General features: G+C 50.1%; 1 protein-coding gene across 2 annotated transcripts in view; it reads right to left on the minus strand.

Moving 5' to 3' along the window:
- Positions 1–734: 734 nt before the first annotated feature.
- Positions 735–20,238, minus strand: part of ALPK3 (alpha kinase 3) — a 53,380-nt gene continuing 33,876 nt past the window's right edge. For both annotated transcript variants that reach the window (XM_043489613.1, XM_043489612.1), the window contains 9 exons: positions 12,573–14,655; positions 11,753–11,900; positions 11,247–11,374; positions 11,077–11,112; positions 7,024–7,304; positions 6,381–6,469; positions 5,475–5,698; positions 2,953–3,001; positions 735–2,349 (listed from right to left, as the gene is read on the minus strand). In XM_043489613.1, the coding sequence (XP_043345548.1) occupies positions 2,004–2,349; positions 2,953–3,001; positions 5,475–5,698; positions 6,381–6,469; positions 7,024–7,304; positions 11,077–11,112; positions 11,247–11,374; positions 11,753–11,900; positions 12,573–14,655 (3,384 nt within the window). In that variant the 3' untranslated portion in view covers positions 735–2,003. The remainder of the gene's footprint in view (positions 2,350–2,952; positions 3,002–5,474; positions 5,699–6,380; positions 6,470–7,023; positions 7,305–11,076; positions 11,113–11,246; positions 11,375–11,752; positions 11,901–12,572; positions 14,656–20,238) is intronic.

Below are 20,238 nucleotides of genomic sequence, written 5' to 3' on the forward strand. Positions count from 1 at the left end.
TGGCCAGTGTCTCTTTTGAGACCACCTCATACATCTCTGACTCCCACCGGTGGTCAGCTCAGGGTCTGGCATAAAGGAAGTCTGCTCAGTATGTCTGAAAGAACAGGTGGGTGAACAAACAAATCAACAACATTCAGCTCTCAGTTCACCAAGGCAGTCTGGATATGCAGGCTGGGAGAGTGGGGGGGCACACTGGGGCGAGAGCAGAAAGAGGAGAGAGCCACCTGAGCACAAGAGGAGGTAGAGAAGTCAGAAATGTCTAGTGGAGGGGGGAAATACAGGACAAAGAAAGGCCTGGGCAGTCGGGTGGGGCTGGGGCTGAGAAAGCTCTGCAGCTGGGAAAGCCAGAGACAGTCCGTGAGTAGCTAAGAGGACAATGGCACTGGTCATCCCTTCGGCTGGTCTTGCTGCAGTGGAGGCAGTCAGAGACACTGGGCGTCTCCCCAGCTCTACTCTTCTTTCCTGGGTTCCTTTCTTTGTGTTCCTCTTCCAAATGAAGGAGCAGTTCCAAAGGCCTAAGCACCCTCATGCTCAGGGACCCAAGTCATCTTCCCAGTGGTACAAGAAGCACAGACTTTCTGGCTGTGGCCATGGAAGGCTGAGACTGTCAATCCAGGAGCCAAACCATGGATCTATCTTTCCAGTGGGTCCAGGGACTGTAGGATGTCCTCAGAAAACCCTGCCTGGGGAGAGGGGACCCTGACCCCGTATACCTACAACCACACTAGAGGAGGTGAGCTGGATGCACAGTGGCTGCCTTTATTGCATTCCAAGGGGACTGGGCTAGCTCTAGACTCCCCCCTCCCAGGCCTCAAGAAGGGCTCTCAGGAAGGACCCAGGGTGCTGGGCTGAGGACAACAACTCCTCAGGAGCCCGTACTGAGGCCCAGAGCTGGAGGCCCAGGATTGAGAGCTGAAGGTTGGAGGCAGGGGTCCTAATCCCCAGACAGAGATGCTTGTCTACCCCATGCAGGGATGGGCTGCATTCCTCCCAGAACTCCCACGTGCACTCCCTCTGGAGAAGAGTCCAGCCCTCTGTCCCCGGTCAAGAGGGCAGTGTGGAATTCACTGTGACCCCCTCTCCTTTCAGTAAGGAGCACGAGGTCTCGCAAAGTCGACGCCTTCCCTCTGGCCACAGCTGCTGATGCAACCCTCACCTCACAGGGGAGGGCCCGAGAGGAGGGGACAGGTGTACTGGGGATGGCGGCTGAGAGGCCAGAGCGTGTGCTCCTTCCTGAGGGGTGGGAGGGTGGGGGTCAGCTAGGAAGCCCTCGGGTAGGGGGACAGTCAGTGAAAGGCAGGCACAGGCTGCAATTGGGCTCAAAGCCAGGGATGGGGATGGGGAGCAAGGGGGCAGGGGAGGCAGGGGAGTGAGTGCCTGAGCAACAGGGAAAGGCTGAGCATGAACACGCATCACCAAAGACCACTGCACAAGGAGGGGCAGGCCCTGGAAGGGCCCTGAGCCCCACTCGGGCTCAGGGACAGGTTAGTGGCAAGATAAGCTGGGATAAATGAGGCAAAATGGCTGAAGGAAAAGACCCTGAGAGTCACCAGGTCAGACAGAGCAGAGGAAGTCTGGAGCCCTGAGGGCAGGGAGAGATCAGAGCCAAGTGAAGGGAGAAGGGAGATGCTGTCCCACATGCCCCAGAGCATGACTTAGCGGCAGGGTCTGGGCAGGACATTGGCTGCAGATCATGCAGAGGACTCAGGGCGGCCCCAGCAGTGGCCAGTGTAAACTTCAAGGATGGCCAGGCTGCCAGGCACTTAGAGGCGGGGCCTGGGAGCCCTGGTGACAGTGGCATCAGGAGAGGCCACGGGGCTGGGTGCCCCACGCCCAGTGTCTCAGGAGGAGCTGAGTGAGGAGCGGCTGCTCGGAAAGGCCCTGGGTGGAGCCTCCTGGGGCACACCTGCTCCGTTGGTTCTGTACTGGGAACACCTCTGGCGGTTTGAGCTGCTTCCTTGTTGGTCTGCTGCTGGATGGAGGCCCCCAGCCTCCTGTGGGGGCTACCGCATGCCCTGGGTCTTGGAGCCCCCGTCTTGGGTAGGAGGCTGTCCCAATAACTGGGTGGTGACCACCTCTGAGGCCTGAGGGGTGGCTTTGGAGCCCGAGGCACTCTTCCGGGTGCCCTGGGGACTTGGGGGGCCTTTCTTCTGGGGCTGAGGACTCAGCTGGGGGCCCTTCCTGCCGGCAGATGGACTCTTGGAGCCTTTGGCCTTGGCTTGAGGGTGGGTGGCCTCTGGGCCCTTGAGGGGTTTTAGCCCCAGCATCTCACAGAAGGTGTTGCACTGGTGGGAGGAGGCGAACTGGTCCAGCAGGGCGGGGAAACAGCTCTCCTTGAGACCTTGGTACCTACGGCAGGACACAAGAGCTGAGTGGGGTCCCACCCAGAGAGGCAGTCCTCAGGGGCAGACCGTGGGGTGGCCATGGCATGGTGTCATGCCTGAGGTGCCTCTTACCTCACCTCGGGGTGCTGGGGAGTCCACCTCAACGGGCAGCACCCTAAGCCTCACTTTTAATCTGAGGCCTCATTTGGCCCTGGCCCATGGAACTCATCACGTGGGATGTCGCTTGGTGTGAGGAGGCTCTGCTTTGTTAACATACATTAATGCAGACTCCAGGTCCCCACTCCACTCACAGGCCCTGTTTCTCTGCCCCCTGATGAACCTCCACAAGGTTTCTCTGTGATAAAGCAGAGGAGTGGGTTCACTGCAACCCCAGAATGCCAGGTGGTCCTTTGTGGGTGGCAAGAGCTTCCAGTGGAGATCTGGGGTCAGGGCCGCAGCAGGTGGGGAGCAGAGGTCCCTGAGACTTTAGGACACATTAGCCTTGGGCACAATGGGGGCTATTGAGTCACAAGGTCCAGCACCTTGGGGATGGAGAACCAGAAGAACTTTGACATTTTACACCCCAAGCAGCCTCTCAGAGGCCATTCTGTTGCCAAGAAGCACTCACCCTCGCAGTTTGGTAGCAATCTGCACATCGGTCATTTTCCAGTTAACCCCTGAAAAGAGAAAGACAGAGAGTTTGGGGAGCTGGTAGTAGCCTGGGGCAGTTCTGGGGGCCCCAGGTCTCCAAGATGCGTACCATTTTAGATGGGAACAAGCCAAGCTCTAGGCACATCTTCGGGCTACCTCTCACTGGGCATCACCTGGCTTGTCTCAGGGGCAGTGTGGGTATATTTGTATTATGGGTAGTAATAATAGTTCCATTTTCACAGGTGAGGAAATTAAGTAACTTCAGCAGTCATTCATTCATTCATTTAGTAACTGGGCACAGTCTGTATGCAATGACCACTGTGAATTAAAGTATCATTCCTAGACCCACAAGTCTTCCAGCTAAGTTATTCTGTCTCTACTGGGTGAGATTAGGTCATCCTAAACTGGGCAAGTCTCTGGCTTTGAGCTAAAACTTTCTGCTTCTCCTTAACAGATTAGCTCATCTGGACAGAGAGAGAGAGGTGGAAATGGAAAGGTATAACAGGGCTAGGCTGGCAGAAGTATAGCATGGATAAGACCAGCTTCCATATACTCATCAAGGCAGCAAGCAAGCACTCCAAGCAGCCAGACAGGATCCAAGGTTAAGAGAGCCTTGAAAGACAGAGTTGGGCAAACAGTGATGGAGGAAACACATCCCACCCTGGCCAGGCTACCCCAGCACCTTAACATTGCGCGTCAGGCCTGTGACCGCCCTTCCCTGTTTGCACTCTGTCCAGCTGCCTTCCTCCAGGAACCAAGCTCTCACTAACAGGCCTGAGTGCCAGTAGATGACAGAGTAGCACAGATGTGGGCTTGAAACCAGGCAGATCCGGACTTCCATTTTGGCTATATCACTTTGGAGCCGTGTGTGGTTGGCCAGTCACTTCCTATCTCTAATCCTCGACAGTAAACCCAGTGATCATGCTGCCCATCTTGTAGGGGAATTAAGATGATCACAGTATGTGTCAGACCCTAACTCAGTGTCTGAAGCACAGCAGTTAGGCAATAAATATTCATTTGTTTGTCTTTTCTCTTTCAGCATTTTTCACATTCCATTTTGCATGATAATACTCATGATCCCTCACTTGCACAGAACTCTGGTTTGCAGAGGGCATTCCCAAATACAGTCTCTTGGAATCTTCATAATAAGTCTGAGAGAGAGGCAGGGAGGATACTATTATTCCTAGAGAGGGAAAGGAAATTGAAGCTCAGGGGGATGAAAGACGTGATCTGTCTGAGCTTCTTTTCTTCTCTGTAAAACAGAGACCCAGCTAGAAAATGAAGAGGCCTGGGCTTGAATTTCTTTTTCTTTTCTTTTTTTAAGGCTTGACTTTCTTTGATTTCCAAGTCCTTCTACTATATTATGTTATTATCCCATTGTAGAAATTGGTATATTTATCATAAATTCTTGAGGACAATGGCTATTCCTAATTCACCTTTTTATATTCTCAATACTTAGTAATGTTAGGAAAAAAGGAAGGAAAGAAGAAGGGAAGGAAACATTTATGAGTTAACAAATGGAATGAATAACAGTTTAATGTGTTACTAGCTCACCCTTCAACGTCTAGAGTTATATATAAATATTTATTGTACAGCTTACCCCCAATGCTAAGCACACTTAAAGTCAGTTTTCTATCTCTGGCCCTGGTTTTCTCACTTAATTTACATCAGGGATAAAATGCAATAATGTGTGACATCCCCAGCATCCCCCAATGTGTGTAGATAGAACTGTATCTTTTCCTTTCTCCTGCCAGGTCTGGTTAAAGAGTGTAGACCTGGAGAGGAGAAGTCAATGAAGGAAGGAGAATTCACACTTTCTGGCCTCCCTTTTTGGGGAAGAATCTGAATAATGGGAAAAATAGAAATAGAGAAGTATGAGAGATTAAGTTTGCTTACATAATATTAATAATAAACTACCAAAGACTGCTCAGTTGGTAAAGAATCTGCCTGCAATGTGGGAGACCTGGCTTTGATCCCTGGGTTGGGAAGATCCCCTGGAGAAGGGAAAGGCTACCGACACCAGTATTCTGGCCTAGAGAAGTCAATGGGGTTGCAAAGAGTAAGACACAACTAAGAGACTTTCACTTTCACACTCACCAAAGACTGAGAGGGAACAGAGGAGGAGGAGACAATAAAGCTCTGTGTGCAAGGGTAGAAGAGAGTTTAGGAAGTTGGAGAGGAAGAAAGTTCAGAGCAGAGCGGCAGGGAAGAAGGGTGATTTTGAAAACGTGGTCCTGCAGCTTGAATTAGATCCCATGAAATAGTCTTTGAAATAATATATTTTTTAAGTGGAGCCTGGAGTATACTCCTTTAAACACAACTGCAGTAAGAGACTAGGCTCCATGAGGGTCTGGCATGCACTAGGGCTGCACACAAAGTGCACTTTGCAAGGTTACCATGAAAGCAGAGGAGAACACACGTGGCAGTGCGCTGCACACCAGTGCCCCACCCTCCGCGTGCTCTCCTGCACATGCACACACCCACCTCACACCCTCATACCTGCCAGGTCTGTGACAAGGAAGCTGCCGTTCGTCCACAGATAGAGCCAGTGCTGGAAGGTCTGGCATTTCCACACGGCCTCAGAGCTGCTAGGCGCTGCAGGAGCCGCAGCACAGCCCCAGTCCCGGGAGCAGTAGGACTCTAGGGGCTGGCCCAGGTCCTCCTCCAGGGTGGCATAGGGGATGTTGTTGGCAGGCCGGTAGATCAGATACAGTGGGATGATCCTAAACACAGTGCCACCCTGCAGTGAGCAGGACTGACTGTGCCCCGAGAGCGCCTCCCTCTACCTCAACTCCACACTCTTGGAGACAAAACGAAGGCCCTTCCAAAAAGGGAACTCAGCTCTGAGCCTGAAGGGCAGCAAGGACAGGAGTTCCCCGCTGGCTTCAGGGTCCTGTCCATCCTCTGAGGTCAGTGGAATGAGAGCTGAACCCTACTCTGGCCCCAGGAGGCCTCTGTGCCTGAGTGAGGGGCTGGGACCCGTAAGTGACAAACAGAAAGGAATACCTCTGAGAGGATTCAGCCAGACTGTGTCCATGCCCACTAGACCCTGGATGCTTTAGCCTCCCTGCCACCTTCAGAGAGGCCCAGAAGCTGCCATGCCTAAACTCCACAATCAGCAAAAACTGGAAGAAGGGGTGGAGAATTCGGGTGGGTGAGAGGAGACTGGAGACCAGAGCAGAAGCTTCTCTAAAGTGGGCCGTGAAAAAAAATAAATAAATAAAGTGGGCCGTGAATCTTGAGGTCTTTGTTTCTAGATTCTGTGGAACCATTGAGCTGAGCATGGGGCTAGCTGGGAGCCCATTTGCACATGACCATTACTCAGAGGGTCCCCAGGAGGCTGTGAATCATGGCTCTGTGCAGAAGCTCAAGTCAGACTGCATGGCCCCCTCCCTGTGCACTTACTCAGGCACCTCTCCAAAGCCAGGAGCAGCCCGGGCTTCAGCCGCAAAGATTTTGCAGTACTCTCGGCTCATGTTCTGGATCTTGCACCCCTGTGGATTGAAGAGAACCAACTCTGGTCAGCACGGAATCGCTCCTGCCCTCGGTCATACCTTGCTCTAAGTGGGAGGCTGTCTGCTAGAGGTTGCAGGGAGGATCCCAGCCCTGGAGAAGGTGGGGTTCACTCCTACCCATCTCCCTCATCTGCACCTCATTTTTCTCATTTGTAAAACAAGAGGCTTCGGACATGTTTTCAAAGTGGTTTCCAAACTGTGTTTGCTGCAGCCCTAGTGATAGGTGGCTGTGTCCCAGGGGCCACGCTGCAGAAAGTGGGGTACCCCCCCACCCACAGTCACCACTTGTCCCCTCACAAATAAGGCTTCTCTGTGCAAGATACAGTTAAGGGAAGTGAAAAAGGTTTCTGCTGAAAAATACAGTTTGAAGACTATGGTCCCAAAGATGTAGCCTGGACTGTATCTCAGGCTCTCCTCAAGGTAAAGCAGAGACTGAGATGGCATCCACCTCCATATGCGGCTTACCAACAGGACCAGGCTGGGAAGGGGAGGGACGAGAGGGTGGAAGCAGGGGCAGGGGCATGGGACAGTACCTGGATGGTGACATCATAGTTTCTGCCCAGGAGAGATGTCTCACTGCTGGGCCCGAACACAAGCAGGCTGGACACCTTGATGATGCACGTGCGGCCTGACTCGAAGATGGGTTCCAGCCCGTAGATGACCTTGGCCTGGGAGGCCTTCCTCAGGCTGCAACCATGTCCACCCCCTCGAAGTTCCTCGCTCACCAGGCGCCCAAAGAGCTTGTCCCCCCAGCAGCCAGAGTCAGCCAGACCCTTAGCGAACACCATGGGGGTCATCTCAATCTCTTCTCCAACTGGAGGGAACAGGAAAAGTGTGAAAAAACTAGAAACTCCCCCTCAGGACATACCTGGCTGTCCAGGGGTTAAGATTACGCTTCCAGTGCAGGGGGGTGTGGGTTCAATCCCTGGTCAGAGAACTAAGATTCCATATGCTACAGGGAACAGTCAAACAAATACATAAATACACATTATAGAAACTCCCCCTGACTGATGCAGAGTTCACAGGGCAGGAAAACCGTGGAACTGGTACACTCACTCTGTCCATTACTGCTTTTTGGGGGTGCACTGTGGGGTCCCTATTGGACTGTGAGCTCCTGACGGCAGACCCTGTAGCTATGCAACCCTCGGTCATTCAACAGTGCTTGTGTGTGAGGGCTCAGCACACACAAGTAAGGGCTCAGCCTGTGTCTGTGGAAGGCAGGGGTTTTCTAAGGAAGCAGCAATCAATACAGACTATCAGGACTAATTTGTTTTAGAATTTGGTGTTTTGATCAAGTGAATAAGTGATTCCATCTCAACCAACATGTTTGACTGGAAAAAAAAGTTTGAGACTAATCCAATAGCAGTGAGTACTCCTGGTGCTCAAATTGTGATCACTAAATACCATTTTCCACTAAAGTGAAAGTGAAAGTCGCTCAGTCGTGTCTGACTCTGCAACCCCATGGACTATACAGTTCATGGAATTCTCCAGGCCAGAGTACTGAAGTGGGTAGCCTTTCCCTTCTCCAGGGGATCTTCCCAACCCAGGGATCAAACCCAGGTCACCCGCATTGCAGACGGATTCTGTACCAGCTGAGCTACAAGGGAAACCCAAGAATACTGGAGTGGGTAGCCTATCCCTTCTCCACGGAATCTTCCCAACCTAGGAATCAAACTGGAGTCTCCTGCATTGCAGGTGGATTCTTTACCAACTGAGCTATGAGGGAAGACTATTTTCCACTAAAAGGAACCAGAACTCCCTGAACTAATGGCAGGAAGTGTCCTGGATTGACCAGAAACATCTATGGATCAGAAAGTAAGTGAAATATCAAAAACAACTGGTTGCTTGTCATAAGAACACAAGAGCCAACCTGAAGGGGCTTCCATTGGCCAAAAATAAATAAATAAATAAAAGAAGAGAGAGAGAGAGAGAATTTTACTAACAAAAAGATTAACTGCAAAGTACTGAACATTCAAATGTGTTAAAATCCATACTTTCATAATTATTAAAAAAAAAACCTTCCTCCTAGAAAAAAACAAAAACCCTCATTGGTGACCTGTGGAAGATGTTACAGCTCTAATTCATTATTCTGAAAGCTTAGCAAGAGGGAAAAGAGAGTAATTTCCATTCGTTTTTTTGTTGGACCTATATGTATCAGGATTACCAAATAAACATTTCCTCTTTACTGAAAAATTTTAGCTAGTGAATAAAGAAAAAATGACAGAATTAAAGTACTCCATGTTGTAAACCTTAAGAAAATAAAGGATTGAGGTAATAATCAGGGCTCCAAAATCACTGCAGATGGTAATTGCAGCAATGAAATTAAAAGACGCTTAATCCTTGGAAGGAAAGTTATGACCAATCTAGACAGCATATTAAAAAGCAGAGACATTTCTTTGCCAACAAAGGTCTGTCTAGTCAAGGCTATGGTTTTTCCAGTGGTCATGTATGGATGTGACAGTTGGACTATAAAGAAAGCTGAGAACCAAAGAATTGATGCTTTTGAACTGTGGTGTTGGAGAAGACTCTTGAGAGTCCCTTGGACTGCAAGGAGATCCAACCAGTCCATCCTAAAGGAGATCAGTCCTGGGTGTTCATTGGAAGGACTGATGTTGAAGCTGAAAGTCCAATACTTTGGCCACCTGATGTGAAGAGCTGACTCATTGGAAAAGACCCTGATGCTGGGAAAGATTGAGGGCAGGAGGAGAAGGGGATGACAGAGGATGAGATGGTTGGATGGCACCATTGACTCAATGGACATTGGTTTGGGTGGACTCTGGGAGTTGGTGATGGACAGTAAGGCCTAGCGTGCTGCGGTTCGTGGGGTCGCAAAGAGTTGGACACGACTGAGCGACTGAACTGAACCGAATAATCAGTGATTGCTAAAACTTCTCGATAACGACAGGGGTGGTATCAGATACAGTTTTAATTAATTTTTTTTAAACTGTGCCTTGCAGTATGTGGGAATCTTAGTTCCCCTAACAGTGATTGAACCCAGGCCTGGTGGTGAAAGAGTCAAGTCCTAAATACTTGATTGCCAGAGAATTCCTGTTTGTTTGTTTTTTAACTTTAAAGGGGATAGATCAGGCAGAAAACATGTGAATGAACTCAGTGATCATTCTTAGTATTACTAAAACAAACAGATGTCATGTGCCTGAATATTAGAGACAAAAGGAAACACACAGCTTACCTGTGAAATGTTCCCCCAAATTTGCACCTGAATTGGAGCACTTCAAGCTAATCACCAGTTTAGAGGAAGTCCATCGATGAAGGAACATGTTAAATGGTGATACAATCAACAAAATCCAAAATGGAAGAAATTCTACACATCAAGTGACTTCAAGAAATAAATGGTAAGGAGGGAAAACAAGTGAGGGAGGAGGAACTATTATACACTTGACAGATTTAAGAGATATGTCAGGGACTTCCCTGGCAGTCCAGTGGCTAAGACTCCATGCTCCCAGTGCAGGGAGCCCAGGTTCGATCCCTGGTCAGGGAACTAGATCCCACAAGCCATAATTAAGACCTGGTGCAACCAAATAAATAAATATTAAAAAGAAAAAAAAGAAGATATGTCAGCCAAAAGCACTGAGTGGTTTCTAATTCAAATAAACCAATGCTTACAAGATAGGAAAATCTGGTTTTATGAGAATAAAGTATGATTTTTTTTTAGGCATAAGGTTATATTTGATATTAACTTTGATAACTGAACAAAAGGTACTAATTGAATGAATGAGTAAAGGAGTGAGTGAAGGAAGGAATTCATGAAGCTCTAGAAATCTTTCCATCACCAGCTGCCTTCGCAGTCCTAAAACCTTAATGTGTCTTTTGCAGGAGCAACACAAACTCTTCCTCTAATATTTGTGCCTTCAAACTGTTTGTCAAACTTCAGGGTGTATGACAATCACTAGGGTGTCTACTGACATGCAATCATGTTAGGTCCTTCCCCAGAGACTGTGATTAAGAGTGTCTGCAGCAGGGCTCAGGTAACTGCATTTTTAGCAGGCTCCCCACGTGGGTCTCATGCCGGAATTCACAGACCTCTGTGAGAAACTCCAGGGAGGAAGCCGGCAGGGAGAAGTACCCTGGTAGCCAGTCCTGCTCTCCATCAAGTGCTCTGACGAGGGGAGAGGGCACAGGCTGACTGAACTCCTTGCGGGATAGCCCTCTAGCCCTTCCTCCCCCCTCAACTTCTGGAACAGCTGTCCCCCTCTACCTCCTCCACAAGCCACATGCTAAACTAGGAGGAAAGGGTAGCTGTATGTGGAGATGAATGTGGCACTTGGATCAGATTCCAAGCTTCTCTTGTAGTTCAGCTGGTAAAGAATCTGTCTGCAATGCAAGAGACCTGGGTTCGATTCCTGGGTCAGGAAGATTCCCTGGAGAAAGAAATGGCAACCCACTCCAGTATTCCTGCCTCAAGAATCCCATGAACAGAGGAGCCTGGGAGGCTATAGTCCATGGGGTCCCAAGAGTCGGACATGACTTAGCAACTAAACCACCACCACCAAGTCTTTAAAGAACCCCTGCAGAGGCAGGCCTAGGGACACAGGCCCATCCACTCCTCCCCCTGAGGGGCATCGTACCTTGACCTTCTTCTCTGGAGATGAATCCTGACAACACTGTGTGGAGAAAAAGCAGAGGAAGTCACTGTCCTCAGGTAGGCATGCCCACAGAGAGCTCTACCTCTGCAAAGATGACGATCCCCATCCTCCTTGGAGCAGAGACCAGGCGCAGGGGGCAGGGTCACACTCACCCTCAGGGCTGAGGCAGAAGTCGGTGGAGGCTGAGCCGTGCTCGTTGTGGATGGTGCATCGATACACGCCACAGTCCACATGGGACGCCTGCACGATGGCCAGGGCCGCGGGCCCCTCATCCCCGGCACTGCAGAGAGGAGACCCACCCCCTGAGGCCATCACCATGGCACAGCCCAGGCCAGACTGTGTCCTGAGGGTCCTCAGACCCCACTGTCAGAGGCTGCTGTGGGCACAGGCTCCAGGAGCTCTGGGCAGAGCCAGGCCTGTATCACACAGGCCAGGTTTGTGATCCTGACCCTCACTGGCTGTGGGACTCTGGGCAAATGACTTAATATCTCTCAGCCTCAATGTTCTCCTCTTAATGGTGGGAGTACTAGAGTATCCCTTATAGGGTTACTATGAGGATTAACTGAGAGGGTGGATCCAAAGTTGGGATGATGCCCCCACATGATCACTGCTGCCATGTCTTAGGGGGCCAGGTGGGGGTGGCACCCATCTGGCTTACCTCCTGTCCACCTCGCCCACTGGGCGCTGATCCTTGGCCCACGTCAGGACGGAGTCACTAAGAATGTTGAAGAACTGGCACCAGAGCTTCAGGCTGCCTGAGGCATCAGGAAACTGCTCCACCCGAATCTTCCGAATCACCTGTGGGGCTGGGATCAAGGGCACAGTGGGAAGGAGTGAGCCCCCTCCCCGCCGTCCTGTGCCCTCTATGCCTTGCCCCCGCTTCCCTGGGTGTCCTTGGTGCACAGGCTGAGTGAAAACAGGATTCAAGTCTCCACACACACTCATCACTTCACCCGCCCCCGCCACATCTGTGTCTCTGAGGCCTTTGCCCTGACTTCAGAGCATACAGCTTTGCTAGAAAGAACCCAGCTATGTGCCCCCACTCCAGGCCAGGCAGAGCCTCACAGCTGAGGCCAAAGACGGCAGTCAAGAGAGGACATTCAGCCTGCAGCCTGGGCTCCTAACCCTAGGATCCTGCATTTGAGTCCTGTCTGTACCACTCTGTACTCATGGGACAAGTCTGCAAAGAGGGGATGATGGTGGTGACAACGATGATGATGGTGCTAGAGCTAGGATGCTATTGAAGCCGGGCCCTGGGCCGAGCCCTGGATTTATTCTATCCCATTTAACCTCATAATGTTATGAAGTTGGTCCTATTATCAGCTCCAAGCCACAGAGCCAGGACAAAAACTAAGCCTTTCTGATTCTACAGCCTGTGGGATTATTACATGGGAATACCTTTACAGAGGTGCACCAGGTCTCCAGCAGGCAGGTGACCCAGCAGCATCCTCTCCTGGTAGCCCATACCCAGTACTCACCTTTCAGCAGGTCTTTGGCCTTCCTGGACTTGGCCGGAGCATCCTGATTGCCTTCCTCCATGGCCAGCTCGGCATCTAGACTGCTGGCTTTGGGGCTGGGGCCTGGGTCTCCTGTTGCCAACTCCTCCTCTGCCCGTGGCACCTCCAGCATGCCTGCCTTTCTGCCTTGAGTCGGGGAGCGTCTTTCCCGCCCAGGAGTCCCTGGGGACCCAGGTGCAAGGGCCTTCCTGGGCCCCCTGGGGGAGACCGAGGGGCTCTCCCTTTCTTCGGGCTTGGCGGCTTCTCCGTCTCCCACGGCTTTTACCTTGGGGAGAAATCTCTTCCTCCGGGCCCCCAGAGCCAGCTCCTCAGGCGTCGCTGCAGGGAGCGTCTCCCCCGGGGCCTCCTCCTCTGGGGAGGGCTCCTGGGCTCTGCTCTCTGCTGACAGCAGGCCCTGCCCGGGGGCTGCCTGCCCACCACCCTCCTCCCTAAGCAGCCCACCCATGCTGCTTTCCCGGGAGGCCTCCAGGAGGACAGGCCCCTCAAGGGGAAGCTCTCCCTCACCCTCGCTGGATCCTCCTGAGGCCAGCCCAGGGCCCTCCTCCTCACCAACCACGATGGCGGGGACCGAGAGAGGGCTGGGGCCTGGGCGCCGGGCAGCAGCCAGGGCCTGCCGGCCAGCCTCCACCTCACGGTCCAGGAGGCCAGTGAGGCGGCGGGAGGTGCAGGGGCTCAGCAGGAGGGTCTGTGCACTCTGCACCAGGTGGTTGTTCTCCACGCGCTCCAGGATGCGCCGTGACGTTCGGGGACTCAGTCCGGCCACTTCTATGGTGGGGGCCAGGGTGGGCAGGGGTGCCGGACCCCCAGTGGCAGCTTCCCCCTGAGACTCCGGGCCCCCTCCACTTGTTTCTGAGCTGGACAGCTTTAGCAGCAGAAGCAAGTAGTTCTTCAGGGAGTCTATGAGGCCAGGGTCACAGGTCCGGGGACCTGAAGTCCTCTCGTCTGCATCTGGCACCTTGGCGCAGGCCCCCTCACTGTTTGCCGCCACGGTTTCTGGAGGGTGACTCTGGCTGGATGGCCCTGGCCCCAGGAGCAGTGAGGGGGCAGAGCTCAGCAAGGTCTTGTCCTCAGGGGGCGGGAAGGCAGCTGCACTCCTGGGCTGAGAAGCTGGGGTGCTGGGAAGCCCCTCCTGGGAATGACGAGCCAGGCCAGCCTCAGGAGGAGAGGGCAGGGGGCGCCCCTCGGGGCCTAAACCCCCTGGAGGACGGCCACCCAGAGCTGCAGGTGGCGCTCTTCCCAGCTCTTCCTCCCTCGGACCCTGGAACAGGCCCTCCCTTGGTTTGTCCCTCCCTGGAGCGGACCACTCCGGCCCTCCAGAGCGCTCTCCTCCCACCTGCTCCGAACGGCCCTTAGGAGGCAGTTGTGCCCTGGAAGCGAGGCCCCCCACCAGGGGACCCAGCACAGCTTCTTCCTGGTTCCCAGAGGCTGGTCCTGGTGTCTCATCAGATGTGAGGACACAACCCAGTTTGTCTGGGACAGAGAACTCTTCCTGGCTCTGTCCAAAGCCTTCAATAACCTGAGGAGACCTAGGATTCTCCGAAGGTGGGCGTTTGGGGGCTCTGGAGTGTGGGCCGAGACTGGTCATGGACGCCTTCTCTGAGCGACCTTTCGTGGTCAAGGGAGTGCTCCCCTCTGACTGTGTCCCCTTGTCTTGCTGCACCCATCTGTCTTCCTGGGTCCTTTCTTCTGCCTGCGTCCCCACCCTTCCTTGTGCCATCACATCCTCCTGGGAATTCCTGTCCGACTCTGACCTCTCACTTCCTTGCATCACAACATCCACTTGTGTCATCCTATCTGCCTGTGTCCGCTGGGAGGCTTCTGTTTGGTCTCCCTGCATCCTCCCGTCCACTTGCATCTTCCTGTCCACCTCTGTATTCTTTTTGCCTCCTGTTTTCTGGTCAGGAGACATTTTCCTGTCCTCCTGGGTTTCTGCATTCATGGGCTCAATGATGCCCTGACTTCTAGAGGTGCTGTGACCAGCAGAGACTGGATCGGAGCTGCTGCTGGCCGATGCAGGAGCCATGGTTGCCTGGGACTCCTGGACCTGGGAACACACGGACAAAAGCAAGAACTTAACTACAGGTGCCTTAGGCTCTCTTTCCAATCTGATGTCCCAGTCTCCTCGGGCCTTAACCGCACTGCCGTGATGAGAATCTGGCCACCTGGTTTCTCAGGCCTGTTAAGGTGACAAAGTCCCATGCCCACCCACCAAACCCCGTGAACCCAGAATCCAGATAAAGTAATATTCAGAATCGAGGTCTAGCTCTGGGCCTTCCCACGTCTCCCTGAAGAAATCCTGCCTTTCCTGATGGACTCTGCTCATGTACTACTCCTCCCCTCACCCCCACCATTTGGAGGGGAGTGTCCTCTCTCAGGGCTTCTGAGCAATCAACCTTTCCCTCTCCTGTGGCACTACTGCTCTGGATAGAATGATAGGTGAGGTGGGAGAGTATTGAAGGGTCTCCTTGACAGCATCGGGGGCAACATCACCATTAATGCTGAGTGAGCGGTAATTACATAATGCTAGTCATAGAAGGTTAAAGTCGTTGTGAATGACACATATGCCAGGAGATCCATGAAATGTTACAATGTTACCCTTCTGAACACCCACTATTTGCAAAACATTATGCTAGGCCCCCACTTATTACATAGGTATTACCTCACTCCTCACAACAATATGAAATAGTTATAAGAATTATCTCTATTTTAGAGATAAGAACACTGATGGTCAAAGAAGAAATGTGGTTTGTCCATTATCAGTAAACAGAGAGTTTAGAAGCCAGGTGTGTCTAACTTGAAATTGCAAGTTCTGTGCTTTTATACTATAATGTCACACATTTAAATATAATTAAAGGACCTCCTATCTAAACACAGTGGCCTAAACAGTAATTTGCCTCTTCCCTCTTGGATATGTTCAAAACCAGCTAAGTAAACAAGAAAAATAAAGCAAATTCCACTGTTAGTGGAACTGGAGGCTGATAAAACCTATAGTCTCAAAAAAGTGTGGGGAGGTAAGGAATGCCAAAAGCAGACAGATGAAACTCTGGGAGGCTGTAAGACTGTAGGATTGTGGAAGACTGGGTGGAAATCCAGCAGAAGACATATAAGGGAGATGTCTAACGGAGACAGGGAAAGAAAAGTGGAACAGCCTACCAGAGGCAGATCTCAAAAAACATCAACAAAAAACACGCTCTTGAAGAAACCTCCTGAAAATTGCTAAGAAAATTGTTTTTGAATATGCAAGGGCTTAAGGATAAGTGTTCCCAGGGCCCTGGAGGAAATTACTGGAGAACAAACTTTGGTCAACCAAAAAATTATTGGAAAACCACAGCAAGACAACTGACAGTGAACAGTGAATATGCAGTTAACCCTCTGGCTAATCAAGACTAAAGCCAAAAAAGTTTAGAGTGGCAGATCAGAATGTCAATGCTTATGCCCCGACAATGCAGAAATGATACAACTAGCATAGAAGGGGAAGGAGCAAGAAGATGAGTGGTGTGAGTGCCTTAATTGTATCACTTATACAAGCTAGGAATCAGAGGAATGATTCAAAGCTGAAAATCCAGGCAATAGAAATATGGGATATATATATATATACATATATATATAAAGATAGCCACTTAGAAATACAACTTTGGGCTAATAGGAGAGAGAAAATGAAAGGGAAAAAAGATAGGGAGGAAGTGGAAACACCACTCATAAAAAAAGTAAAACATTAATTAAACACAAAATTATAGACATATTATATAGAATTTAAATTCTACATTATTACATACAAATATTTCTAAGTATCAGAAGAACCACACACAAAACCAAAGCTAGAGGGAACCTGCTACATAGCACAGGGAGCTCAGTTTGGTGCTCCGTGAAGACCTAGAGGGGTGGGATGGGGGGAGGTTGGGAGGGAGGCTCAAGAGGGAGGAGATATATGTATACCTATAGCTGACTCACGATGTTGTACAGCAGAAATTAACACAACAGTGTAAAGCAGTTATATTCCAATTAAAAACAAGAGCAAGGAGAATACATAATGAAAGACTTTATACATAAACTATATTCAAGTCTAGAATTTAAAGCTACTTTACTGCATATGGAATGCTGTCCCTGGTGGCTCAGACAGTAAAGAATCTGTCTGCAATGCAGAAGACCTGGGTTCGATTCTTGGGTTGGAAAGATTCCCTGGAGAAGGGAATGGCAACCCACTCCAGTATTCTTGCCTGGGAAATCCCATGGACAGGGGAGCCTGGCAGGCTACAATCCATGAAGTAGCAAAGAGTTGGACATTTTCAAGTGATCAACTAACACTTTCACTTCCACATGGGATGCTGAATGAACAGTATGAATAAAAAAAAAAATAGAGCTTGGAGAATATTCTCCAAGTCTCTCCAAGTCGCTTCAGTCGTGTCCGACTCTGTGCGACCCCACAGACAGCAGCCCACCAGGCTCTGCCATCCCTGGGATTCTCCAGGCAAGAATACTGGAGTGGGTTGCCATTTCCTTCTCCAATTGGAGAATATTAGGAGCCATCAAATATTAAGTCCAACTGAAGAATGTTAGTATCTTTTTACTTCTGATATTCTAGGGTTCAGTTCAGTTCAGTTCAGTTCAATCGCTCAGTCGTGTCCGACTCTGCGACCCCATGAATCGCAGCACGCCAGGCCTCCCTGTTCATCACCAACTCCCGGAGTTTACTCAAACTCATGTCCATCGAGTTGGTGATGCCATCCAGCCATCTCATCCTCTGCCGTCCCCTTCTCCTCCTGCCCCCAATCCCTCCCAGCATCAGGGTCTTTTCCAATGAGTCAACTCTTTGCATGAGGTGGCCAAAGTATTGGACTTTCAGCTTCAGCATCAGTCCTTCCAATGAAAACCCAGGACTGATCTCCTTTAGGATGGACTGGTTGGATCTCCTTGCAGTCCAAGGGACTCTCAAGAGTCTTCTCCAACAGCACAGTTCAAAAGCATCAATTTTTCAGCACTCAGCTTTCTTCACAGTCCAACTCTCACATCTATACATGACCACCAGAAAAACCATAGCCTTACTAGATGGACCTTTGTTGGCAAAGTAATGTCTCTGCTTTTTAATATGCTATCTAGGTTGGTCATAACTTTCCTGATTAGGAAATATTAATATGGACATGAGAGCTTTAAATTTACAAAGAAAATGCTGACTTTGCACACATGGCTCATGTGAACAGAACTTTTTAATTTTTTTGGCCTTGCCTTGCAGCATGTGAGATCTTAGTTTCTGGACTAGGGATCAAACCTGCACCCGTTGCAGTGGAAGCAGTGTCTTAACCACTGGACCGCCAGCGAAGTCCCATGAATGGAACTGCTGATTAAAGCTCTTCACTCCCCCTCACCCCTAAACTGATCAGTCCTATAGAACCTACTGCTTCACTATCTCAATATCCATTCCCTTCTGTCTCCACAGCCAAGAGCCTAATCTAAGCTGCCAACAATTCTGTCTTGCCTAAGCCTCCTAATTGGTGTGTCTGACTCTAGTCTTTGCCTCTGCAAATTTGCAGCCCAACTGATCTTTCCAAAATATAAATCTGATTGTGACACTCCCCTGCTTAAAAGCTTCTCAGTGACTTATCATCACTTACAGGTTAAAGCCTAAAAGCCCCAACCTAATACAGCAAGAAGCTGAAGAATACTCTGTGCCCGCCAGGGTGTGGGGAAACAGGCATCAGCACAGCCTCCATGGATAGTAATCTGGCTTTACCTACTTAAACTGAAAATACTCACACTCTTTGACCCCAAAATCCCATTCCTAGGAGTTTATAGAAATACTTCCATGTTCAAACGGACATACATACAGGGATATTTGTTGCAGTATAGTTTACAATAGCAAAAGACTAGATATGATGCTGGGGAAGATTGAGGGAAGAGGAGAAGGCGACGAGAGAGGATGGGATGGTTGGATGGCATCACTGATTCAATGGACATGAGCTTCAGCAAGCTCCGGGAGATGGTGAAGGACAGGGAAGCCTGACGTGCTGCAGTCCATGGGGTCGAAAAGAGTCACACATGACTTAGTGACTGAACAACTACAAAATCAGCAAGAAATGATCTAACTTACCTCCATATGGGATTAACTCAATGAATTCTGGTACATCCACATCCCAAATAAGTAAAATAAATATCCAAATAAAAAAGCAAAGTATTGGGACAGAAAATATCATACACCACCCATGTGTAGGAAATATAGACACATGTACTTGTAAATGCACAGAAAACAGATCTAGAAGGATGCCCAACATACCAGTTACAGCAACTGACTTCAGAAAGAGGAATGGGGTGGGGGCAGTAGAGAAAGGGTGAAGGTTTCAGTTCAGTTCACTTCAGTTCACTTCAGTCACTCAGTCGTGTCTGACTCTTTGAGACCCCATGAATTGCAGCACGCCAGGCCTCCCTGTCCATCACCAACTCCTGGAGTTTACTCAAACTCATATCCATCGAGTCGGTGATGCCATCCAGCCATCTCATCCTCTGCCGTCCCCTTCTCCTCCTGCCCCCAATCCTCCCAGCATCAGGGTTTTTCCCAATGAGTCAACTCTTCGCATGAGATGGCCAAAGTATTGGGACTTTCAGCTTCAGCATCAGTCCTTCCACAATGAATACCCCAGGACTGATCTCCTTTAGGATGGACTGGCTTGGATCCTTGCATACTCAAGGGACTTCTCAAGAGTCTCTCCAACAACCACAGTTCAAAAGCATCAATTTTTGCAGCACTCAGCTTTCTTCACAGTCCAATTTCTCACATCCATACATGACCACTGGATAAAACCATAGCCTTGACTAGATGGACCTTTGTTGGCAAAGTAATGTCTCTGCTTTTTAATATGCTGTCTAGGTTGGTCATAACTTTCCTTCCAAGGAGTAAGCGTCTTTTACTTTCATGGCTGCAATCACCATCTGCAGTGATTTTGGAGCCCCCAAAAATAAAGTCTGACACTGCTTCCACTGTTTCCCCATCTATTTCCCATGAAGTAATGGGACCAGGATAAAGGTTTAATATACTCTAAATACTTCTCATACTTCACGAATTTTATACCATGTGCCTATGACACATATTCCACAAAAGCTAATGAAGAATGAAAATGAATAAGTAAACAGGCCCTTGTGTGATCAGTGAGGCCTTTCAGCAGGAGAGCCAGGTCTGTCTCTCCAGGCTCATCTCTTGGGTTCCTCCATCCTATAGCACTGACACCATACTGACTACTGTGCTATTTTATAATCACTTTGTTTCTTCTCTGCTGGACATTCTCAGTCTTCTCATTGCTCACCCGTAGGACTCCTTTTCCCTAAAGACTTCCCGCAAGTTTCTTCTCTTCTCTGAAGACTTCCGAGTTCCCTTGTGCTGTGCTGTGCTGTGCTTAGTCGCTCAGTTGTGTCTGACTCCTTGCGACCCCATGGACTGTAGCCCACCAGGCTCCTCTGTCCATGGGGATTCCCCAGGCAAGAACATTGGAGTGGGTTGCCATGCCCTCCTCCAGGTGATCTTCCAACCCAGGTCTCCCGCAGTGCAGGCAGATTCTTTACCATCTGAGCTACCAGGGAAGCCCAAGAATACTGGAGAGGGTAGCCTATCCCTTCTCCAGGGACCTTCCCGACCCAGGAA

Source organism: Cervus canadensis, chromosome 17, assembly GCF_019320065.1.
Source record: "Cervus canadensis isolate Bull #8, Minnesota chromosome 17, ASM1932006v1, whole genome shotgun sequence".
Classification (NCBI taxonomy): Eukaryota; Metazoa; Chordata; class Mammalia; order Artiodactyla; family Cervidae; genus Cervus; species Cervus canadensis.